The sequence below is a fragment of the Odocoileus virginianus genome, chromosome 12, assembly GCF_023699985.2.
Source record: "Odocoileus virginianus isolate 20LAN1187 ecotype Illinois chromosome 12, Ovbor_1.2, whole genome shotgun sequence".
NCBI lineage: Eukaryota > Metazoa > Chordata > Mammalia > Artiodactyla > Cervidae > Odocoileus > Odocoileus virginianus.
In genome coordinates this window covers 3,153,077-3,180,035 of record NC_069685.1, presented here as the reverse complement: position 1 = coordinate 3,180,035, position 26,959 = coordinate 3,153,077, and the positions used below count along the sequence as shown (strand labels likewise).

General features: G+C 37.5%; 1 protein-coding gene across 1 annotated transcript in view; it reads right to left on the bottom strand.

Moving 5' to 3' along the window:
• The window catches only part of DCHS2 (dachsous cadherin-related 2), a 300,517-nt gene that overhangs the window by 38,172 nt on the left and 235,386 nt on the right, over positions 1 to 26,959 (bottom strand). Inside the window, 1 exon segment of the mRNA XM_070474720.1 lies at positions 12,703 to 12,816. Within this exon segment, the coding sequence (XP_070330821.1) occupies positions 12,703 to 12,816 (114 nt within the window).

Sequence of the window (26,959 nt, the reverse complement as noted above, 5' to 3'; positions counted from 1 at the left end):
GGCAGGTTACAGTCCAAAGAGTTGGACATGACTGAGAAACTGAGCATGCACACAGGTTTTAAGTATGCCTGTCAAAATAGCTAGGCTAACCAATAAAAGAAGAGAAAAACCTACATAACTTCCAACAAACATGGGGAAATTGTCATTTTCAGATGATTGTATATGTCAAATATACAGAAAAATAGCAGAATCAGTAAGAGTTTACAAGTTTTCTAGATATGAAATCAAAATATAAAAGCTAATTTCAAGTAAACAAACCTACACTGCCAGAAAAAAAGCATATTTTATTTACCTCAGCAAGAAAAAGTATAAAATATTTAGGCTAAATTTAGCAAGATATATGCTGCATAAAAATGTTATTAAAATTAGTAAAGAAAAAAATTGGTGTGAATTTTCATATCATTCTTGTATTAGAAGATAATACTGTAAAGATACACATTTCCCCCCAAACTAATACGTTGTTGCTATTTTTTTTTCTTTATGAAACATTTAGAAATTTTATTTGGTTGTAAATATTTTGTAAAGTATTATAAATAATGACATTAATACAAGACATATCAATCCTTTAGAGGTATAAAGTAAAATCCAAATGCCACAGCAACTTGATACCGATTGTCACCCACTTAAAAAGGTATAGGAAGACTTTCTTTTTGATAGAAACTTTTTGTTATTCCTTTTTCTCTTTAAAATTATGTTTACACCTCCCTTCTCAGAATTCTGCATAATGTATTTTATTTTGCACTTGGAATATATCTTTTTTTTCCATTTATTTTTATTAGTTGGAGGCTAATTACTTTACATCATTACAGTAGTTTTTGTCATACATTGAAATGAATTAGCCATGGATTTACATGTATTCCCCATCCCGGTCCCCCCTCCCACCTCCCTCTCCACCCGATCCCTCTGGGTCTTCCCAGTGCACCAGGCCCGAGCACTTGTCTCATGCACCCAACCTGGGCTGGTGATCTGTTTCACCCTAGATAATAGACATGTTTCAATACTGTTCTCTTGAAACATCCCACCCTCGCCTTCTCCCAGAGTCCACAAGTCTGTTCTATACATCTGAGTCTCTTTTTCTGTTTTGCATATAGGGTTATCGTTACCATCTTTCTCAATTCCATATATATGTGTTAGTATACTGTAATGGTCTTTATCTTTCTGGCTTACTTTGCTCTGTATAATGGGCTCCAGTTTCATCCATCTCATTAGAACTGATTCAAATGAATTCTTTTTAATGGCTGAGTAATATTCCATGGTGTATATGTACCACAGCTTCCTTATCCATTCATCTGCTGATGGGCATCTGGGTTGCTTCCATGTCCTGGCTATTATAAACAGTGCTGCGATGAACATTGGGGTGCACGTGTCTCTTTCAGATCTGGTTTCCTTGGTGTGCATGCCCAGAAGTGGGATTGCTGGGTCATATGGCAGTTCTATTTCCAGCTTTTTAAGAAATCTCCACACTGTTTTCCATAGTGGCTGTACTAATTTGCATTCCCACCAACAGTGTAATAGGGTTCCCTTTTCTCCACCCCCTCTCCAGCATTTATTGCTTGTAGACTTTTGGATAGCAGCCATCCTGACTGGTGTATAATGGTACCTCATTGTGGTTTTGATTTGCATTTCTCTGATAATGAGTGATGTTGAGCATCTTTTCATGTGTTTGTTAGCCATCTGTATGTCTTCCTTGGAGAAATGTCTGTTTAATTCTTTGGCCCATTTTTTGATTGGGTCATTTATTTTTCTGGAGTTGAGCTGGAGGAGTTGCTTGTATATTTTTGAGATTAATTCTTTGTCTGTTGCTTCATTTGCTATTATTTTCTCCCAATCTGAGGGCTGTCTTTTCACCTTGCTTATAGTTTCCTTTGTTGTGCAAAAGCTTTTAAGTTTCATTAGGTCCCATTTGTTTATTTTTGCTTTTATTTCTAAAATTCTGGGATGTGGGTCATAGAGGATCCTGCTGTGATTTATGTCGGAGAGTGTTTTGCCTATGTTCTCCTCTAGGAGTTTTATAGTTTCTGGTCTTACATTTAGATCTTTAATCCATTTTGAGTTTATTTTTGTGTATGGTGTTAGAAAGTGTTCTAGTTTCATTCTTTTACAGGTAGTTGACCAGTTTTCCCAGCACCACTTGTTAAAGAGGTTGTCTTTTTCCCATTGTATATCCTTGCCTCCTTTGTCGAAGATAAGGTGACCATAGGTTCGTGGATTTATCTCTGGGCTTTCTATTCTGTTCCATTGATCTATATTTCTGTCTTTGTGCCAGTACCATACTGTCTTGATGACTGTGGCTTTGTAGTATAGTCTGAAGTCAGGCAGATTGATTCCTCCAGTTCCATTCTTCTTTCTCAGGATTACTTTGGCTATTCAAGGTTTTTTGTATTTCCATACAAACTGTGAAATTATTTGTTCTAGTTCTGTGAAAAATACCATTGGTAGTTTGATAGGGATTGCATTGAATCTATAGATTGCTTTGGGTAGTATAACCATTTTGACAATATTGATTCTTCCAATCCATGAACACGGCATGTTCCTCCATCTGTTTGTGTCCTCTTTGATTTCTTTCATCAGTGTTTTATAGTTTTCTATGTATAAGTCTTTTGTTTCTTTATGTAGATATACTCCTATTTTATTCTTTTTGTTGCAATGGTGAATGGTATTGTTTCCTTAATTTCTCTTTCTGTTTTCTCATTGTTAGTGTATAGGAATGCAAGAGATTTCTCTGTGTTAATTTTACATCCTGCAACTTTACTGTATTCGTTGATTAGCTCTAGTAATTTTCTGGTAGAGTCTTTAGGGTTTTCTATGTAGAGGATCATGTCATCTGCAAACAGAGAGAGTTTCACTTCTTCTTTTCCTATCTGGATTCCTTTTACTTCTTTTTCTGCCCTGATTGCTGTGGCCAACACTTCCAAAACTGTGTTGAATAGTAGTGGTGAGAGTGGGCACCCTTGTCTTGTTCCTGATTTCAGGGGAAATGCTTTCAATTTTTCACCATTGAGGGTAATGCTTGCTGTGGGTTTGTCATATATAGCTTTTATTATGTTGAGGTATATTCCTTCTATTCCTGCTTTCTGGAGAGTTTTAATCATAAATGGATGTTGAATTTTGTCAAAGGCTTTTTCTGCATCTATTGAGATAATCATATGGTTTTTATCTTTCAATTTGTTAATGTGGTGTATTACATTGATTGATTTGCAGATATTAAAGAATCCTTGCATTCCTGGGATAAAGCCCACTTGGTCATGATGTATGATTTTTTTAATATGTTGTTGGATTCTGTTTGCTAGAATTTTGTTAAGGATTTTTGCATCTATGTTCATCAGTGATATTGGCCTGTAGTTTTCTTTTTTTTTGTGGCATCTTTGTCTGGTTTTGGAATTAGGGTGATGGTGGCCTCATAGAATGAGTTTGGAAGTTTACCTTCTTCTGCAATTTTCTGGAAGAGTTTGAGTAAGATAGGTGTTAGCTCTTCTCTAAATTTTTGGTAGAATTCAGCTGTGAAGCCATCTGGTCCTGGGCTTTTGTTTGCTGGAAGATTTCTGATTACAGTTTCGATTTCCTTGCTTGTGATGGTTTTGTTAAGATCTTCTATTTCTTCCTGGTTCAGTTTTGGAAAGTTATACTTCTCTAAGAACTTGTCCATTTCTTCCAAGTTGTCCATTTTACTGGCATAGAGCTGCTGGTAGTAGTCTCTTATGATCCTTTGTATTTCAGTGTTGTCTGTTGTGATCTCTCCATTTTCATTTCTAATTTTGTTAATTTGGTTCTTCTCCCTTTGTTTCTTAATGAGTCTTGCTAATAGTTTGTCAATTTTGTTTATTTTTTCAAAAAACCAGCTTTTAGCTTTGTTAATTTTTGCTATGATCTCTTTAGTTTCTTTTGCATTTATTTCTGCCCTAATTTTTAAGATTTCTTTCCTTCTACTAACCCTGGGGTTCTTCATTTCTTCCTCCTCTAGTTGATTTAGGTGTAGAGTTAGGTTATTCATTTGACTTTTTTCTTGTTTCTTGAGGTAGGCCTGTAATGCTATGAATCTTCCCCTTAGCACTGCTTTTACAGTGTCCCATAGGTTTTGGGATGTTGTGTTTTCATTTTCATTCATTTCTATGCATATTTTGATTTCTTTTTTGATTTTTTATGATTTGTTGGTTATTCAGAAGCGTGTTGTTTAGCCTCCATATGTTTGAATTTTCAATAATTTTTTTCCTGTAATTGAGATCTAATCTTACTGCACTGTGGTCAGAAAAGATGACTGGAATGATTTCAATCTTTTTGAATTTACCAAGACTAGATTTATGGCCCAGGATGTGATCTATTCTGGAGAAGGTTCCGTGTGCACTTGAGAAAAAGGTGAAGTTGATTGTTTTGGGGTGAAACGTCCTATAGATGTCAATTAGGTCTAGCTGATCCATTGTGTCCATTAAAGTTTGTGTTTCCTTGTTCATTTTCTGTTTAGTTGATCTATCCATAGTTGTGAGTGGGGTATTAAAGTCTCCTACTATTATTGTGTTACTATTAATTTCCTCTTTCATACTCGTTAGCGTTTGCCTTACATATTGTGGTGCTCCTATGTTGGGTGCATATATATTTATAATTGTTATATCTTCTTCTTGGATTGATCCTTTGATCATTATGTAGTGTCCATCTTTGTCTCTTTTCACAGCCTTTATTTGAAAGTCTATTTTATCTGATATGAGTATTGCGACTCCTGCTTTCTTTTGGTCTCCATTTGCGTGGAATATTTTTTTCCAGCCCTTCACTTTTAGTCTGTATGTGTCCCTTGCTTTGAGGTGGGTCTCTTGTAGACAGCATATATAGGGGTCTTGCTTTTGTATCCATTCAGCCAGCCTTTGTCTTTTGGTTGGGGCATTCAACCCATTTACATTTAAGGTAATTATTGATAGGTATGGTCCCGTTGCCATTTATTTTGTTGTTTGGGGTTCATGTTTATACCACCTTTCTGTGTTTCCTGTCTAGAGAAGATCCTTTAGTATTTGTTGAAGAGCTGGTTTGGTGGTGCTGAATTCTCTCAGCTTTTGCTTGTCTGTAAAGCTTTTGAGTTCTCCTTCATATCTGAATGAGATCCTTGCTGGGTAGAGTAATCTAGGTTGTAGGTTATTCTCTTTCATTACTTTAAGCATGTCCTGCCATTCCCTTCTGGCCTGAAGGGTTTCTATTGATAGATCAGCTGTTATCCTTATGGGAATCCCTTTGTGTGTTATTTGTTGTTTCTCCCTTGCTGCTTTTAATATTTGTTCTTTGTGTTTGATCTTTGTTAGTTTGATTAATATGTGTCTTGGGGTGTTTCGCCTTGGGTTTCGTTGTTGCTATTGTTCAGTCACTAAGTCATGTCCAGCTCTTTGCAACCCCATGACTGCAGCACTTGGAGTTTGCACAAATTCCTGTCCATTGAGTCGGTGATGCTGTTTTGATCATCTCATCCTCTGCCACCCCTTTTTCCTTTTGCCTTCCAATCTTTCCCAGTATCAGGGTTTTTGCCAATGAATCAGTTCTTTGCATCAGGTGGCCAAACTATTGGAGCTTCAGTATCAGTTCTTCCAATGAATATTCAGGGATGATTTCCTTAGGATTGATTGGTTTGATCTTCTTCCAGTCCAAAGGACTCTAAAGAGTCTTCTATAGCAACACAATTTGAAAGCATCAATTCTTTTGTGCTCACCCTTCTTTATGATCCAACTCTCACATCTGTACATGACTACTGGAAAAATCGTAACTTTGACTATACAGGCCTTTGTCAGCAAAGCGATGCCTCTGCTTTTAATTTCATGGCTTCGGTCACTGTCTGCAGTGATTTTGGAGCCCAAGAAAGTAAAATCTGTCACTGTTTCCACTTTTTCTTTTCTATTTGTCATGAAGTAATGGGACTAGATGCCGGGATCTTTTTTTTTTTTTTTTTTTTACTGTTGAGTTTCAAGCCAGCTTTTTAACTCTCTTCTTTCACCCTCACCAAGAGGCTCTTTAGTTCCTCTTTACTTTCTGCCATTACAGAGGTATCACCTGCATATCTGGGGTTGTTAATATTTCTCCTGGCAATCTTGATTCCAGCTTGTGATTCATGCGGCCTGACATTCCACATGATGTACTATGCATAGAAGTTAAATACACATGGTGACAGTGAGAGAGTCAATTCCTAGGGAAGCTGATAGGAAGTCTAGGGGTCGCCAAGGAGAGAGGGGTCTGGAATTCTCAAGGAGGAAGAAAGGACAAACATTTTTTTCCCTCTACATTCCTTAGGATTATAAAACAATAATGTATCCTGCTTGAGGACAGTCTCTGGAAAAAACCTTCTGGCTAATTCTGTTATCTCAAATTGTAAATTATGGGAGTAGGTCTGATGAGGTCTTTACAACCTCCAGACATTCTTTTGATTCACTGTAATAACTAATTTGAGAGTATATAATTCCATTGCTAACACTAGCAAGCGGGTACTCTTTCTATGTCCTGATGTCTACATCAGAAGCTTTCTCTATCTCCTTTATACTTTAATAAAACTTTATTACACAAAAGCTCTGAGCGATCCAGCCTCGTCTCTGGCCCCGGATTGAATTCTTCTCCTCCAGAGGCCAAGAATCCTGGCGTCTTTGCATGATTCATTAACAACCTTTCAACAGTATACGGCCTTGTCTTACTCCTTTCCCAATTTTGAACCATTGTTCAAATGTCCATTGTTCCATGTCCCATTCTAACTGTTTCTTCTTGACCTGCATACAGGTTTATTAGGAGGCAGGTAAGGTGGTTTGGTCACTCCCATCTCTTCAAGAATTTTCCATGGTCTGCTGTGATCCATATAGTCAAAGCCTTTAATGTAGTCAAAGAGGCAAAAGTAGATTTTTTTTCCTGGAACTCCCTTGCTTTCTCCATGATCCAAAGATTGTTGGCAATTTGATCTCTGGTTCCTCTTCCTCCTCGAAACCCAGCTTGTCCATCTGCAAGTTCTCAGTTCACACACTGCTAAAGCTTAGTTTGAAGGATTCTGAGTATAACCTAGCTAGCATGTGAAATGAGCCCAACTGTACAGTAGTTTGAACATTCTTTGGCATTGCCTCTCTATGGGATTGGAATGAAAACTGACATTTTCTAGTTCTGTGGCCACTGCTGAGTTTTCCAAATTTGCTGGCATAGTGAGTGCAGTACTTTAACAGCATCATCTTTTAGGATTTTACATAGCTTAGCTGGAATTTCATCACCTCCACTAGCTTTGTTTGTAGTAATGCTTCCTGAGGTCCTCTTGACTTCACACTCCAGGATGTCTGGCTCTAGGTGAGTGGCTTCACTGTCATGGTTTTCTGGATCATTAAGACCTTTTTTTGTATAGTTTTTCTGTGTTCTTAATCTCTTCTGCTTCTGTTAGGTCCTTACAAATTCTGGCCTATATTGTGCCCATCCTTACATGAAATGTTCTCTAGATATCTCCAGTTTTCTTGAAGAAATCTCTAGTCTTTCTCATTCCATTGTTTTCTTCCTCTTCTTTTTGCATTGTTCACTGAAAAAAGCCTTCTTATCTCCTTGCTATTTTCTGGAACTCTGTATTCAGTTGGGTATACCTTTCCCTTTCTCCCTTGCTTTATGCTCCTCTTCTTTCCTGAACTATTTATAAAGCCTTCTCAGACAACCACTTTAATTTGTAGGTTAATACAATTCCAGTAAAAATTCCAAGAAACTAAATATCCATCAATAGATGAATGGATAAAGAAAATATGATATATCCCTATAATGGTAGATTATTCAGCCTCAACAAATAATATCCTGCCATATAATAACATGGATGAACCTTGAGGACACTACATTTAGTGAAATAAACCAGCCATAGAAAGAGAAATATTGCTTGATTCCACTTATGTGACAGATCTAAAATAGAAAACTCAGAAGCAGAGAGCAGAATGGTGATTACTGGAGGCAGGGCAGGGTGAAATGGGGTTGCTGTTTAGCAGGAAATGAAGTTTCAGTTATGCAAGATTAATATGTTTTAGATCATGGCACCAGTCCCATCACTTCATGGCAAATAGATGGGGAAACAGTGGAAACAGTGGCTGACTTTATTTTTCCAGGCTCCAAAATCACTGCAGATGGTGACTGCAGCCATGAAATTAAAAGACGCTTATTTCTTGGAAGGAAGGTTATGACCAACCTAGACAACATATTAAAAAGCAGAGACATTACTTTGCCAACAAAGGTCCGTCTGGTCAAGGCTATGGTTTTTCCAGTGGTCATATATGGATGTGAGAGTTGGACTATAAAGAAAGGTGAACGCCGAAGAATTGATGCTTTTGAACTGTGGTGTTGGAGAAGACTCTTGAGAGTCCCTTGGACTGCAAGGAGATCCAACCAGTCCATCCTAAAGGAGATCAGTCCTGGGTGTTCATTGGAAGGACTGATGTTGAAGCTGAAACTCCAATACTTTGGCCACCTGATGCGAAGAGTTGACTCACTAGAAAAGATCCCATGCTGGGAAAAATTGAGGGCAGGAGGAGAAGGGGATGACAGAGGATGAGATGGTTGGATGGCATCACTGACTCGATAGACATGGGTTTGGGTAAACTCCAGGAGTTCGTGATGGACAGGGAGGCCTGGCGTGCTGCGGTCCATGGGGTCGCAAAGAGTCAGACACGACTGAGCTGAACTGAACTGAACTGAACTGAATGTGTTTTAAAGATCTGCTGCACAGCAGTGTGCCTGTAGTTAACATGCAGTTTTGTACACTTAAAATTTGTTAAGAGATTGAATGTTAAGTAGATTAAGTAGATTTAACTTTAACTTAATGTTAACATTAAGTGGATTTAATGTTAGATATGACAGATAAAGAAAAATCATCAAAAAAGGAAAAATTTTATGAGATGATTGCTATCTACAATGCATAGTTATATAAGCGTTGCAAGATTTAAAAGGAAGATGTTTTGGCCTGATGACTAAATTCTAGATTGGATCTATATGATTTTTTTTTGGACATTTTTCTCATTAGTTTGGATGAGTTTTCACCTGAAACAAAATATGCATGCCATAGTTATGTGGGTTACATTAATGAAGATGTGATGAGCTGTATATTACTACAATATCATGAATAAATTTCCTTTTCATAGAAAAACAATCCCAGTAGACATGCATGTGGTGTGTGTGTGTGTGTGTGTGTGTGTGTGTGTAAAACTTAACAAGTGGATACAATGCTTTATGTTAGAGCAAATGACCAATAACAGCCAATACATTGTTACTTGAGGCAGAACATGAGGATGGGGTAAGTATTGAGGGAGGGAGTTCTGCTTCTCTGATATGAAGAATTATAAAGCCAAGGTAGTTAAGAGAGTGTGGTGTTGGTGTTTGGATAGACAAAGAAATGAATGGAAAAGTCACGGAAACATGATATATATACATATGATCATGGTGGTACTGCAGATCACAGGAGAAGGTTATTGCCATTAGAATAACAGCAAATCATGGTTTAATAAAAAAGAAAGGAAAGGGAAGAAAAAGAAAGGGTAGGAAAAAAGAAAGGCTATCCATAACTCATGTAAAACACAAAAATCAATTCTAGATGCACCAAAGATGAAAATATGAAACATAGGAAGACTATAAAATTTTAAAAAGACAATGTAAGAATAATTTCACGATCTCAAGGAAGGGAAGAATATCTTAAACAACTTACAAAAAAGGCAAACCAAAAAGTAAAAAATTCATTCTAAATTTTAGATTCATTCTAAAATTGATCTTCCCTGGTGGTTCAGTGGTAAAGGATCCACTTGCGAAAGCAGGAGATACAGGCTCAATCCCTGGGTCAGGAAGATCCCCTGGAAAAGGAAATGGCAACCCATTCTAGTAGTCTTGCTTGGGAAATCCCATGGACAGAGAAGCCTGGTGGGTTACAAGTCCTTGGGGTATTGAAAGAGTTGGACATGACTTAGCAACCAAACAATAACAACATTAAAATCAAAACATATCATTAAGAGAGTGAAAGATAGGCCATAAATTATAAAAAAAAAAAATTGTAACAAAACCAAAGGATGAATAATAATAAAATATATTTAAAGTCTTTACATTTCAAAAAAAAAATAAAGTCTTTACATTTCAGAAAGAAAAACACAAGCTTGAAGAAAAATAGGCAAAAATATCAATATGCATTTCACATAGAAGAAAATAGAAATGCTCAATAAACTATGAAAAAAGTGCCCAAATTCACCAGTAGAAAGAAAATCTAAGTTAAAACCACAGTGGGATAGTATTTCACACCCACCAGGTTGGCAATAGAAAGTAAACAACTGTGACAGCTCTCATTGGATGCTGGTAGAATATAATGGAGGAACTACTTCATAACACAAGTTGGCACCATCTATACAGCTGAACATACACTCACATACACTCACATATACTCTGAGGTATTTGTCCAGCCTACACTTCAGGGCTTAAAGAACTCTTTACTTGTGCACCAGAAGACATGTATGAAATTGTTCATTATATCCCCAGACAAGAAAACCTCACTGCTCATCAACAGCAGATGGATAAATAACTTGTGATATAGATTTACAATAGCATATCATATAGCAATGAAAATAAAAGAATAAAATAATGCCAGCTACACACCTTAGCGTGGATGATTCTAACTCTGAATTTAAAAAACCTATCAATAGAATGCACGCATGTGTGCTAAGTCACTTCAGTCATGTCCGATTCTGTGTGATGCTACGGGCTGCATCCCGCCAGGCTCCTTTGTCCATGAAGTTCTCCAGGCAAGAATACTGTAATGGGTTGCCGTGCACCCCTCCAAGGGACCTTCCCAATTCAGGGATCAAACTCACGTCTCCAACGTCTACCTGCATTGGCAGGTGGACTCTTTACCACTAGTGCCAGCTGGGAAACCCAATACCAATAAATACATAGGGTATTTTTTGAATCCATTTAGGTAAATTCAAAGCAAAACCAATGCTTCTACTAAATTTCTATTTGTAGGAATGCATTTAGTATATTCACAAGGGAATAATTATCCCTGAAGTATGGGCATTAATCAGGCTGGAGCAGTGGAGAGAAAAGATGCAATCAAAAAAGGGCCCAAAGGGAACACGAGTGATAATGACAGTGTTCTATTTTGTAACCTTGGCAGCAGGTACATATCATTCTTTGCTATTCTTCTTTAATAGCTTCTGTACTATACATCATAGTAAAAATGTTGAGCAAAAAGCAATTCACAGAAGAGTTCATTCAGTGTGATTCTATTATGAAGTTTAAATCAAAGTAAATTGAAACAATGCACTGTTTAGGGATTCAAACATAATGGGGAAATTATAATGAAAAAAAAGGTAGTGTTCAATACCAAATAGAGATTACTGACTTACCGATTATGTCTGGGGTGAAATAAGACAGCTATGAGAGGGAAGGGGCATACAGGGGCTTCTTGAGGTTCAGTGAGGTCTCTTATTTGGAGATGGGTGGCAAAGATGTGGCCTTTTATTTTACTGTTGTTCATTAAATAGTTGTATATCTCTCAACATAACAGCTTATAGCTATTACACAATAAAATTTTGAAATATATTTCAACTTGAGTCAATCACTAATTAAAACTACAGTTTTCTGTAGATGACCACTTTGAACTAACCCTTAGGTGTATTCTATCTTCATTTTAATGAGAGACTAGAGAAAATAAGGCCAAGCCTGGGTCATGTTAGGGGTGATGTGGCAAAAGGATTTGGGTGACCTGGGAAAATGTGAAAACTCAAATTTACCTTCTCCCTAAGCATTCTAATCTCAGCTCCTTTCCTAGAACCCTCAGACATCAGACTGCTAGAGACTTAATGACTGGTGGGGGGAAAAGGTTTGGTGGTGTTCGCAAACGGCCTTCTTGCCAATAGGCTTCCTGAACCGTTTGCTAACCACATGATGGGGTGAAAAGATGAAGACTTCTTGCAGGCTACATCAGAGAGGTTGCTGAGCAAAGGCTGAATGTATAAAAACAACTGTAACACTACCCTGAAAAAGAAGGCTTTTGCTTAAGAAATGACCCCCCTCTCAATTCTTCCCATGTGTACACAGTATGGATTAAATAAGGCAGTTGTATGGTAATACAGAAATTATTAAAAACATTCTTCTTGAGGTTTGACAACGAAGCAGTAGATACATATCTATGACATAGTTGTTAGATTAAAAAAAAGAATGTTTCAAATAATCAATTGGTATTCATTTAAGGCACAATAATGGTCTTATTAAAGCTAAATTTAATACATGCTGTATTTGGAAGTAATTTCTTTACCACCACATAGAAACCTTTCCAGTTTTCCTTTCTTGTTGCACTGTTGACATTAAGTGGCAAATTAGAAGAATCTCTGATGAAAACTTCCTAAGGCTAGACATGTGTGCTTATTTTCAGTTCAGCCCCATTCTCACTGATCTCCCTATTACATTCCCAATTCTCCCAAATGGATAGGGAAATTATAAGTAGAAACCAATTTATCACCAGATAACAGGTAGGGTAGGGCAGGTACTGTTTAACTTGCAAATGTGAGGAATAGAATTCTTAGAGAATACATATAAACAAATATTTTCTGATATCTCATCAGCTACCATAAAAATGCTTTGTTGTTTACCTTTGAAATTATTTACATCTGGCAATTTCTACCTTTGCAATCTTGAGTTTTCTTTGCAGACACATGCCTTACTAGCAACAGTAAGTGGAGCAGAAAATAAAGCATAGAGGGTTACCTGATTTAGAATTCAAGGAAAAAACTCCATCTTCATTTCCATTAAAAACTGAGTATTCAATACTGTCCCCAATTGAGTCTGGAGCAAAAGCTTTTATAGTCACAACAGAAGTACCTGTAAAAATTAGGCAAAACAAACACACAAACAAAAAAAAACCCAACTTTAGTAAAAGGAAACTCAGAAAAAAACCACGGGGTGGTTATTATTTGCCCATTAATTATATTTTCACTTATTCATTCAGTCAACGATTCCTTATTGAGTATAGTCCATAAGCCAAGTCCCACGAAAGGTGTTGGGGGCTGTAGTGACAAACCAGACAGAAAAGATCTCTGTCTTCCTGCTGGTAATTAACTGATGGGAGGATATGAACAATAAACCATTAAAGAAATAAATGATCAAGGTAGACTTTGGATGTTCTAAGTTCCCTGCAATTAAATTAAATAAAGTTAATAAAGAATTAAATAAAGTTACCTGATAGAAAATACTTCTGCTGCTGGGAAGGTAAACACCCCTTTGCAGAGGCCTCAGAGGAATGACATTCCAGTTGAACTCTGAAGCATGAGAAGCCACAGAAAGGATCGGAAGAAATGGATTCTAGGAGAAAGAGTAGTGAGTGGTAAAGAGGCCCTGGGCTGGGAAAAGACTTGCCTTGATGAGGTAGAGTGAGTAGGAGAAATGTGGATGTGAAGACAGGAATGAGGTGGGCAGGATCAGATTTTACTCTTAGTGCATTGGGAAGACACAGAAGCATTTTAAGGAAGTGAGCAAAATTATTGGATTTACTTTTAAAAGGCATCAATCTGACTGCTGTCTGGACAAGAAAAAAGGGGGTAACTATGGAAAAGAGAGGCCAATTACGATACTACTGCACTAGTCCATGCAAAAGACAACAACCTAGGATAACTGGAGAGGAGGGATGAAAACAAGGGGACAATTAAGGTCATATGTTGACACATTTTCCTGAACATTGCATGAGATGTGGGAAAGGAGGTAACAAAAGTATAAATATAAGAAATCTTTCTTCAACCAGTTTCCACTAGAGTTGTGGGTAAAAGTAACACAACTAGAGAGTAATCAAGGTCTTAACTGCATGATACAGATTCACTCAAGAATTGCTAAGCTAGGGCAGAAACAGTCAAGAGGAAACTTCAAGGAAAAGACAGGAACTGATTTAGGGGTAGGAATTAGTGAAGAAAGAACGAAGTCATGTCAGTTTTTAGGAAACAGACTGATTACCAGCATAAAAGAAAAATCAGCAAGGACCTAGCTAGTAAGACAACTGGTGTGATGAGCCGCAGTTTCCATGGAAACGTTTTCAAGAATCTATCTGGGTCCCAGGTCAGCAGTCTGCCATCTCCGTTTATATAATATCTTATGCCCTTTGCTGTCACCTCTGCCTTGCGTCCAGTCTCTTCTGTCCACTTGTCACTCTCTTATGATGGCCTCTCTTGTCTTATTTTTAAGTATTTTCATTTAATTAACTTCATTAGGGCAAAATTTACATACAAACCTTCCCTGGCCGCTCAAATGGTAAAGAATCTGCCTGCAATGCAGGAGACTCAGGTTTAATCCCTGGGTTGGGAAGATCCCCTGGAGAAATGAGTGGCAACCCACTCCAGCGGGCTGGAGAATTTAATGGAGAGGAGCCTGGAAGGCTACAGTTGGCTACAGTCCATGGGGTCACAAAGAGTCAGACATAACTGATAGACTAACATAGTTTAAGTATTAGTTCTATGTACTATACACACTTATAACACAACTATACACACCTGTGACAACTATACACACCTGTGGAGCCACCATCACATTAAAGATGTAGAATATTTCTACCTACACAAAAAGTTCTCTCAGACCCTTGGCCATTCTACATTTGTTTATCTTTTACTCATCTATGGACATTTGTATTGTTTTCAGTATGGGGCTTATGAATAATGCTGCTATAAACATTCATGTAAAAGTATTTTTGTGGACAAACATCCTCATTTCTACAGGAAGTGTATATTTATCCTCATAAGAAATTTAAAAACTACTTTCCAAAGTGGTTGCAATATTTAATTAATTAGTTTATTATTGAAGTATAGGTGATTTATAATGTGTTAGTTTCTGGTCTACAGTAAAGTGATTCAACATACATGTACATAATCTTTTTCATATTCTTTTCCATTATGGTTTATTACAGGATCATGGCATCTGGTCCCATCACTTCATGGCAAATAGATGGGGAAACAGAAACAGTGACAGACTTTACTTTTTTGTGTTCCAAAGTCACTGCAGATGGTGACTGCAGCCATGAAATTAAAAGATGTTTGCTCCTTGGAAGAAAAGTTATGACCAACCTAGATGGCATATAAAAAAACAAAGACATTACTTTGCCAACAAAGGGCCATCTAGTCAAAGCTTTGGTTTTTCCTGTAGTCATGTATGGATGTGAGAGTTGGACTATAAAGAAAGCTGAGTGCTGAAGAATTGATGCTTTTGACCTGTGGTGTTGGAGAAGACTCTTGAGAGTCCCTTGGACTGCACAGAGATTCAACCTAAAGGAGATGCTAAAGGAGATCAGTCCTGAATATTCATTGGAAGGACTGATGCTGAAGCTGAAACTCCAATACTTTGGCCACCTGATGTGAGGAACTGACTCATTTGAAAAGATACTGGTGCTGGGAAAGATTGAAGGTGGGAGAAGGGGACAACAGAGGATGCGATGGTTGGATGGCATCACTGACTCGATGGACATGAGTTTGAGTAAACTCCGGGAGTTGGTGATGGACTGGGAGGCCTGGTATGCTGCAGTCCGTGGGGTCGCAAAGAGTCAGACACGACTGAACAACTGAACTGAACTGAATACAGTTCCCTGTGCCATAGAGTAAGACCTTGATGTTTACAGTGGTTGTACCACTTTGTATTCCTGCTAGCAACATACAGGAATTCCATCTGCTCTACATTCACTGGTATTGTCAGTCTCTTTTAAATTTTGGTCATCCTGGTAGGTATGTAGTAGTGATTCGTGTGGCTTCAATCTCCCTAATATCTGATGATGTTGAACATATGTTCATGAGCTTATTGTCATTTCCAATTCCCTTTATAGTTCATTTTGTACTTTGCCTTCTTGTTCTCTATTTATCCACCACTTCTGATAATTCTTTATTGGTCCTGAGCCTCCTGTCATAGGCCCATAACTCATGGCATCTATTTTAGACTCCCACTCTGGCAATGAGTGTTCTGAACATACTTGAAGACTGATCTTATCTCTCCACTAAGTTGAACTAGATTCTGTGAGTGCAGAAGAATTTTATTATATATTTGTATTCTATATATCTCTATAAATCTAGTTTTGCCTCTAAAATTTCATGTACTTACAAATCATATAATAACTGTCATCTTTGCTTAGCAAACTTTTTTTTTCATTTATTTTTATTAGTTGGAGGCTAATTACTTTACAATATTGCAGTGGTTTTTGCCATACATTGACATGAATCAGCCATGAATTTATACGTGTTCCCCATCCTGATCCCCCCTCCTGCCTCTCTCTCCATCCCATCCCTCTGGGTCTTCCCAATGCACCAGCCCTAAGCACTTGTCTCATGCATCCAACCTGGGCTGGTGATCTGTTTCACACTTGATAGTATACTTGCTTCAGTGCTATTCTCTCAGAACATCCCACCCTCGCCTTCTACCACAGAGTCCAAAGTCTGTTCTGTACATCTGTGTCTCTTTTTCTGTTTTGCATATAGGGTTATTGTTACCATCTTTTTAAATTCCATATATATGCGTTAGTATACTGTATTGGTCTTTATCTTTCTGGCTTTGCTTAGCAAACATTTTTGAGAACCAAGTAAGTTGCTGTGTGAATCAGGTGTTAGGAGCTGTGCATGTTCCAGATGAAAGGACAAGATAAACCCCCAGAAAAACAACTAAGTAAAGTGAAGGTAAGAAGTCTACCTGATAAGGAGCTCAAGATAATAATCATGAGGATACTCAAAGAACTCAGGATAAAACTCAGCTAGAAGTTCAACACACAGTTTGCAAATTTAAAAGAGAACCAAACAAACTGAAGAATATAATAACTGAAATTAAAAATTCACTGGAAGGAATCAACAGTAGATTAGATGATACAGAGGAATGAATAATTGACACAGAAGACAGAGTATCAGAAATCCCGTAAGTTGAACAGAAAAGAAAAGAATAAAAAAATGGAGATATTTTAAGGGGCCTCTGGGACAATATCAAGGTATATTTTCATTCACATTGTAGAGGTCCAGAAGAAAAGAGAGAAAGGGCTCAGAGAACATATTTGAAGACATAATAACAAGACTTCTCTAACCTGGGAAAGGAAACATTCCTCCAGGTCCAGAAATCACAGAGAATCATAGAGAAAGGATTAACACTAAAGAGGATGATGCTAGGACATGTTATAATTAAAATGTCAGGAATTAAGGATAAAGAGAGAATGTTAAAAGCAGCAAGAGGATATCAATAAGTTATATACCATGGAACTCTCATAAGGCTATCAGCTGACTTTTCAGCAGAAGTTCTGCAGAGCAAAAGGGTGTGGCATAATATACTTGAAGTGGTAAAAGAGACATAACCAAATCTGAAGGAAAGATCAAAAACTTTACAGACGAGCAAAAACAGTTAAAGTAGTTCAGCACCAGGAATCAAACTTTCTAAGAAATATTAAAGGGACTTCTCTAAGTGGAAAACAAAAGGCCAAAACTAGAAATATTAAAATGACAAAAGGAAAAACTTCTTTGGTAAAGGCAAACATACAGTAAAGGTAGATCAATCACTTATAAAGCTAGTGCAGTTCAGCTCAGTTCAGTTCAGTCGCTTAGTCATGTCTGACTCTTTGTGACCCCGTGAACCACAGCATGCCAGGCCTCCCTGTCCATCACCAACTCCCGGAGTTTACTCAAAGTCATGTCCATCGAGTCGGTGACGCCATCCAGCCATCTCATCCTCTGTCATCCCCTTCTCCTCCTGCCTTCAATCTTTCCCAGCATCAGGGTCTTTTCAAATGAGTCAGTTCTTCACATCAGGTGGCCAAAGTATTGGCGTTTCAGCTTCAGCATCAGTCCTTCCAATGAATATTCAGGACTGATCTCCTTTAGCATCTCCTTTAGGTTGAATCTCCTTGCAGTCCAAGGGACTCTCAAGAGTCTTCTCCAACACCACAGTTCAAAAGCATCAATTCTTCGGTGCTCAGCTTTCTTCACAGTCCAACTCTCTGGTGGTCCAGTGCTTAAGACCCTGCACTCCCAGTGCAGAGAGGACAGGTTCAATCCCTTGTTGGGGAACTAAAATCTTAACATGCCACACAGCCAAAAGAAGAAAGAAAGGTTGCAAATCAACAACATAGCTTCATATCTCAAGGAACTAGAAAAAGAAGAACTGAAAATGAAACAAAAGAAACAAAAAAAAAATGAAGATTATAAATAAATAAAATGGTAGGAAAACAAAAATTCAATAAAAGTAAGAGTTTTAAAAATCAATGAAATTGATAATTCCTTAGCTAGAAAAGAAAAAAGAAGTGAAAAACCTCAAATAACAAAAATCAGAAATGAAAGAGGAGACATTACAACTGATGCCATGGAATTAAAAGTATCGTAAGAGACTACCATGAACAATTATACAGCAAATTAGACAACCTATAAGAAATAAATAAATTTATACAAATATACACCCTACCAAAATGAAATCATGAAGCAAGAAAAAAATCTGAACAGAGCTGTAACTAGTAAGGAGATTGAATAACAAATCAAAAACCTCAACAAAGGGAGGGGGTATATGTATACATATGGCTGATTCATGTTGAGGTTTGACAGAAAACAACAAAATTCTGTAAAGCAATTATCCTTCAATAAAAAATAAATTATTTTTAAAAAGAGGTTTTAAAAGGCAAACATACAAAAAACAATAAAGAGGAACAGATGGCTTCACTAATGAATTCTTCAAAACACATAAAGAAGAATTAACACCAATTCTTTCCAAACTTTTCCAAAAAAATTAAAGAGGCTAGAACACTTCCAAACTTATTTTATCAGGTCAGCCTTACTCTGATAATAAAACCAGACAAAGACACTAGAAAAAAAAAGAAAACTACAGGCCAGTATCCCTGGTGAATATATTAATAGATGCAAAAATCCTCAACAAAATATTAACAAACTGATTTCAACAGCACATGAAAAGAATTATGTGCCATAACCAATTGAGACTCCTCTCTGGGATGTAACAATGTCTCAAACAAGTGGAAATCAGTCAATATGATACACCATATTAACAGAACAAATGATTAAAAAAATCATGTTATCATCTTAATATATGCAGAAAAGCTACTTTGCAAAATTCAAAATTTTCTCATGATAAACACAGTCAATAAACTAGATATATAAGGAAATTGCCAAAAAATAATAAGGTCCATATATTAAAAACCCATAGGTAACATCCTACTCAATGGTAAAAAAACAGAAAACTTCTAATAATGCAAGGATATCCACTCTTGCCACTTCTCTGGGATACTGAATTGGAACTCCTAAGTTATGGAAATCAGGCTTGAAATTAAAGGCATCTTAATCATAAAGAAGTAAAATTATCTCTATTCTCATGACATGGTGACATGATCTTTTATGCAGGAAACCTTATTGATTTCACAAAAAAATCAGTTGCATATCTAGGCACTAACAATGCACAATCTCAAAAAGAAATTAGGGAAAAATCTCAATTACAATATAAAAATAATTTTTAAAATTACAATCAAATTTAATTCAATTACAATAAAAAATAATTATGAATAAACTTAGCCAAGAAGGTGAAAGTCTTATACACTAAAAAGTATAAAACATTGCTGAAAGAAATGAAATATAACCAAAATAGGTGGAAACACACTCTCTGTTCAAGAAGTGAAAGACTTAACATTATTAAAATGTCCAAACTACCGAAAACAATCTATAGTCAATGCAATTCCTATGAAAATTCCAATGGTAATTTTGCAAGAAACAAAAAATGTTAAAATTCATATAGAATCTCAAAGTACTCTGTTTAGCCAAAACAAACTTGAGAAGGAAAAGTAAAGCTGGAGGCCTCACATTCCTGACTTCAAACATGTTCCAAAGATACAGTAATCAAAACAGTATGGTGCTGACACGGAGCTATGCAGACCGATGGAACAGAGCAGAGATTCCACAAATAAACTTTCACAGATATGTTCAAATGTTCTTTGACAAGGATACCAAGGCTACACAATAGGGAAAGAGTAGTCTATTTTATAAACGGTCTTAAGATAACTGAATATCAATATTCAAATAATGTATTTGAATATCTTATACATATTTAAAAATTAAGTAAAAATGGACTTAAATCTCCCAGAAGTAAACATGTGGGGAAAGTTGCATGACATTGGATTTGGCAGTAATTTTTTTGATATGAGAATAAAAGTACAGAAAGCAAAAGCAAAAGTTGATGAATAATACTATATCAAAATTAAAATTTCTCTGAAGCAAAGGAAACAAGAGTGAAAAGGAAGCCTATGGAATGGGAGAAAATATTTATAAACTATATATATGATAAGGGGTTAATCTCCAAAGTATATAAAGAGCTCCTAGAATTCAATAGAAAACAAGATCAATTGAAAATGAAAATATGACTTGAATAGACATTTCTCCAAAGAACATATAAAAAAGGCCCATGAGTACATGAAAAGATGCTCAACACTAGTCATAATCAAGAAAATGCAAATCCAAAACCACAATGAGATACCACCTCATCACAGCTGGAAAAACAACAACAGCAACAAAACCAGAAAACGACAAGTGTTGGGAAAGGTAAGGAGAAACTGGAACAATTTTACTCTGTTGTTTGGAGTGTAAAATGGCACAGTCACTATGGAACACTGTAAAAATTGAAATTAGAGTTACCATATGGCCCAGCATTCCAAAGAACTGAAAACAGGATCTTAAAGACATATTTGCACATCCATATTCATTGCAACATTATTTACAACAGCCAAGAGGTGGAAACAACCTAAATCTCTTTCAGTGGATAAATGGATAAAGAAATGTGGCATAAACATACAATGGTATAATAATCAGCCTCAAAAAAGATGGAAATCCTGCATCGATGGACATTATGTGAATATGATAGCCTCGAAAAAGACAAATACTGCATGTCTCCACTTAAAGTATCTAAAATAGTCAAACCCTTAGAATTAGAAAGTAGAATGGCTTTTGCCTGGGCTGGAGGGAGGAGAAAGAGTATAGGATTGGAGTTCTGAAAGATGAAAAAAACTGGACAAATTCACTGCACAATGATATACATACTATTAACATGACTGCACTATGCACTTAAAAATGGTTAAGAGGTAAATTTTATGTCTCTTATCTCACTTTAAAAAAAAGAGTTGATTTTTTCCTTCCTACCTTATCATCATCAAAAATGATTGAATATATGTTACTGGGGTTTTTCCAAAAATTTCACCCCTGGGATGAAACAATGCATGGAAAATACTCAAAATGAATAATTTTCCAAAATTTGTGAACAGATGAAAACCATGTTCTAAAATGTAAATGGCATGAAATCTTGAACACAACTGCTTTTTAAACACCTGAAGAAATAACATAGGAAGCCATAAAAAGCGCTTATTGACTCTTGTACTTGATGTGGAAGAAAGCCAATACAGAAATACATGCAATGAGAAGTAAATAAAATATATTTGTAATGGGATTATGGATTTTAGTGGGCAACCTTTTAAAAAGGAGTGATTATCTATAAATGGCTGTATTCAATCATTTAAAAATGCACTCATACAACCTAGAGAAAGGCAATGCTAAAATGATTCCTGGATGTTGCTATTACCTTTCCAATTTTGTGAATTACAGAAGACTAACATACAAAGATCCAAAATATGAACTTGAGAATTTTCACCGTTACCTCAATGTTGGATCAGACTCCAGATCTTATCTGCAGACCAGCTGCTGCTATCTTCCCTCATTTTTCAACCATTCCCTGTCTGGGTGATACACCCAGTTTGATAATCATACTTAAAATTCACTGTACTTAAAAAAAATTTTAGTTTGAGGATAATTGCTTAACAATGTCGTGCTGGTTTCCACTGTACAACAATGTGAATGAGCCATCAATTCAGTTCACTTCAGTCGCTCAGTCATGTCCACTTTGCGACCCCATGAACTGCAGCACGCCAGGCCTCCCTGTCCATCACCAACTCCCAGAGTTTACCCAAACTCAGGTCCATTGAGTCAGTGATGCCATCCAGCCATCTCATCCTCTGTCATCCCCTTCTCCTCCTGCCTTCAATCTTTCCCAGCATCAGGGTCTTTTCAAATGAGCCAGTTCTTCGCATCAGGTGGTCAAAGTATTGGAGTTTCAGCATCAGTCCTTCCAATGAATATTCGGGACTGACTTCCTTTAGGATGGACTGGTTGGATCTCCTTGCTGTCCAAGGGACTCTCAAGAGTCTTCTCCACCACCACAGTTCAAAAGCATCAGTTCTTCAGTGCTCAACTTTCTTTATATTCCATTCTTTATATTTCTTTATATATTTCTTTATATTCACATTCACACCGGAAAAACCATAGCTTTGACTAGACGGACTTTGTCGGCAAACTAATGTCTCTGCTTTTTAATATGCCGTCTAGGTTGGTCATAGCTTTTCTTCCAAGCAGCATCTTTTAATTTCGTGGCTGCAGTGATTTTCAAGCCTCCCAAAATAAAGTCTGTCACTGTTTCCATTGTTTCCCCACCTATCTGCCATGAAGTGATGGGACTGGATGCCATGATATTAGTTTTCTGAATATTGAATTTTAAGCCAACTTTTTCACTCTCCTCTTTCACTTTCATCAAGAGGCTCTTCAGTTCTTCTTCACTTTCTGCCATAAGGGTGGTGTCATCTGCATATCTGAAGTTATTGATATTTCTCCTGGCAATCTTGATTCCAGCTTGTGCTTCATCCAGTCCAGTATTTCTAATGATGTACCCTGCATATAAGTTAAATAAGCAGAGTGACAATATTCAGCCTTGACATACTCCTTTTCCTATTTGGAACCAGTCTGTTGTTCCACATACAGTTCTAAATGTTGCTTCTTGACCTGAATACAGATTTCTTAGGAGGCAGGTGAGGTGGTCTGGTATTCCCATCTGTTGGAAGAATTTTCCACATTATGTTGTGATTCACACAGTCAAAGGCTTTGGTGTGGTCAATAAAGCAGAAGTAGATGTTTTTCTGGAACGCTCTTGCTCTTTTGATGATCCATCGGATGTTGGATGTTGGCAATTTGATGTCTGGTTCCTCTGCCTTTTCTAAATCCAGCTTAACATCTGGAAGTTCATGGTTCATGTTCTGCTAAAGCCTGTTTTGGGGAATTTTGAGCATCACTTTGTTGAAATGGCAACCCCCTCCAGTACTCTTGCCTGGAGAATCCCAGGGATGGCGGAGCCTGGTGGGCTGCCGTCTATGGGGTCGCACAGAGTTGGACACGACTGAAGCGACTTAGTAGCAGCAGCAGCAGCAGCAACAGCAAGATGAGTGCAACTGTGCAGTAGTCTGAGCATTCTTGGGCATTGTCTTTCCTTGGGATTGGAATAAAAACCGACCTTTTCCAGTCCTGTGACCAGTGCTGAGTTTCCCAAATTTGCTGGCATATTGAGTGCATCTCTTTCACAGCATCATTTTTTAGGATTTGAAATAGCTCAACTGGAATTCCATCACCTCCACTAACTTTGTTCATAACGATGCTTCCTAAGGCCCACTTGACTTCGCATTCCAGGATGTCTGGGTGTTGGTGAGTGATCACATCACATCATAGAGATATCCACGTGATCACATCGTGATTATCTGGGTCATGAAGATCTTTTTTGTATAGTTCTTGGTATATTCTTGCCACTTCTTAATATCTTCTGCTTCTGTTAGGTCCATACCATTTCTGTCCTTTATTGCGCCCATCTTTGCATGAAATGTTCCCTTGGTATCTCTAATTTTCTTGAAGAGATCTCTAGTCTTTCCCATTCTATTTTTTTACTTTATTTCTTTGCATTGATCACTGAGGAAGGCTTTCTAACCTCTCCTTGCTATTCTTTGGAACTCAGCATTTAAATGGGTATATCTTTCCTGTTCTCAAAGGAGAAAAGACGTTCACTTCTCTTCTTTTCACAGCTATTTGTAAGTCCTCCTCAGAGAGCTACTGTGCCTTTTTGCATTTCTTTTTCTTGGGGATGGTCTTGGTCACCTCCTCCTGTACAATGTCAAGAACCCCCGTCCATAGTTCTTCAGGCACTCTATAAGATCTGATCCCTTGAATCTATTTGTCACTTCCACTGTATAATCGTAAGGGATTTGATGTAGGTCATACCTGAATGGTCTAGTGGTTTTCCCTACTTTCTTCAATTTAAGTCTGAATTTGGCAATAAGGAGTTCATGATTTGAGCCCAGTCAGCTCCCAGTCTTGTGTTTGCTGACTGTATAGAACTTCTCCATCTTTGGCTGCAAAGAATATAATCAATCTGATTTTGGTACTGACCATCTGATGATGTCCATGTGTAGTCTTCTCTTGTGTTGTTGGAAGAGGGTGTTTACTATGACCAGTGTGTTCTCTTGGCAGAACTCTATTAGCCTTTGCCCTGCTTCATTCTGTACTCCAAGGCCAAATTTGCCTGTTACTCCAAGTGTTTCTTGACTTCCTACTTTTGCATTCTGGTCCCCTATAATGAAAAGGGCACCTTTTTTGGGTGTTAGTTCTAGGTCTTGTAGGTCTTCATAGAACCCTTCAACTTCAGCATCTTCAGCATTACTGGTCAGGGCACAGACTTTGAATACTGTGATACTGAATGGTTTGCCTTGGAAACCAAACAGAGATCATTCTGCTGTTTTTGAGGTTGCATTCAAGTACTGCATTTTGGATTCTTCTGTTGACTATGATGGCTACCCCATTTCTTCTAAGGGATTCTTGCCCACAATAGTAAGTATAATGGTCATCTGAGTTAAATTCATCCATTCCAGTCCAGTTTAGTTTGCTGATTCCTAAAATGTCGATGTTCCCTCTTGTCATCTCCTGTTTGACCACTTTTAATTTGCCTTGATTCATGGACCTAACAATCCAGGTTCTTCCTATGCAGTAAGGCTCTTTACAGCATCAGACTTTACTTCCATCACCAGTATTTTTTTTTTTTTTTTTTTTGCTTTGGCTCCGTTTCATCATTCTTTCTGCAGTTATTTCTCCACTGACCTCCCATAGCATACTGGGCACTTACCGACCTGGGGAGTTCATCTTTCAGTGTCCTATCTTTTTGCCTTTTCATGCTGTTTATGGAGTTCTCAAGGCTAGAATACTGAAGTGGTTTGCCATTCCCTTCTCCAGTGGACCACATTGTGTCAGACCTCTCCAGCACGATCCATCCATCTTGGGTGGCCCTACATGGCATGGCTCATAGTTTCATTAAGTTAGACAAGGCTGTGGTCCAGGTTATCAGATGGTTTAGTTTTCTGCGATTTTGGTTTTCAGTGTCTCTGCCCTCTGATGGAGAAGGATAAGAGGCTTATGGAATCTTAATGTTGGGAGAGACTGACTGAATCAGCCAAAGGGGAAATATATCCCCTCTCTCTTGAGCCTCCCTCCCTCCACCCACCCCAGCCATCTAAGTCATCACAGAGCACCGCCCTGAGCTCCCTGCACTAGGCAGCTGCCTCCTGCCAGCCATCTATTTTACACACAGTGGCGTGCACATGTCCGCGCTTCTCTCAGTCCGTTTCACCCTCTCCTTCCCCTACTGTGTCCACAGTCCGTCCTCTAAACACATGTCTCTATTCCTACCCTGCATGCAGGTTCATCAGCACCAATTTTTTTATTCCATATATATGCATTAATATAGTAATACAATATTTGTTCTTCTCTAACTCACTTCACTGTGTAACAGGCTCTAGGTTCATCCACCTCACCTGATTCAAATTCAGATTCGTTCCTTTTCACAGGTGAATGTATACATATATATACATACACACAGCTTTCCCAGGTGGTGCTAGTGATCCACTGGCCAAAGAAGAAGACACGGGTTCGATCCCTGGGTGGGGAAGACCACCTGGAGGAAGAAATGGCATGCCACTCCAGTATTCTTGCCAGGAGAATCCCATGGAGAGAGAAGCCTGGTGGGCTATGGTCCATAGGGTCAGAAAGAGAGTCTGAACAGCCACATATGTACCACAATTTCTTTATCCATGCATCTGCCGATGGACATCTAGGTTGCTTCTATTTCCTGACAACTGCAAATAGTCTCTGCACTTTTAAAGACTTGTCCTTATTCTTTGTTCAGCTCCTAGAATCTGAGAGCCAGCCAGAATCTAGAGCCTGCACATCCAGAAAGAAAGGTTGCACAATTTTTCTGTATGAGTGATTAACCTCAGTTATGAATATTCAGCACATTTCCAATTAAGAAACAAGGAAAATCTTGAAAGCATGCTTCAATTAGATTATAAGAAACAACTTTTATGTTTTCAGCGGCACATAATGAGTACTATAACATACAATTTTAATGAATGAATTTGATTGTCACAGCAGCTCTTCGGGAAGACAATATTGTTATCCTCAAAATAATCTGAAAACATGGGCCAGGATTCTCCTGACAAACAATAGATGCTAGTTAAAACCTAAAAGAAATGAAATCCTGATATTTCTAAGTGTTATGTTGTTTTTGACTTACATATAAATGAAAATTCTTTGTCAACTTTAAAGTGCTATAAATCACCAATGTCTAAATCTCTTTTCAGCTTTCAAAAACAAAACAAAATAGCCCTCTGATCTTCAGTATTCTTCAAGATATTGCAGCATTACTTCTGTCCCTTTATGGCCAAGCTTTGTGAAAAACCTTCACTTTACTTTACATTTCTCTATACTCTGTCTTCTAAAAATATTAAGTTCGAGCAATTTAGTGCTCTCCAAAGTTCTCAGTCCTCTCTGAAGCTGTTGAATTTTGTTTGGCTGCACATGATTCTTGTAAACAGTCTCTGGTTCACTTAAGAGGTCTCTGTTCCTGGTCTTTATTCTTGGCCACATCCAAGAACAATTTCAACAGAGTTTCAAACATACTCCCAGAACTTCCTTTCTGGACTCTCCCAGCACTTATTTGCTAATTGTATCATTCTCTTATTGCCTTATCCTTTATATTCGATGTACAGACTTATCTTTTCAGATATGTCTTCTTTCTACAATGTTCTTACCTCCTTATGCCAAGACAGCATCCTCAGACCATGTCAGATAAC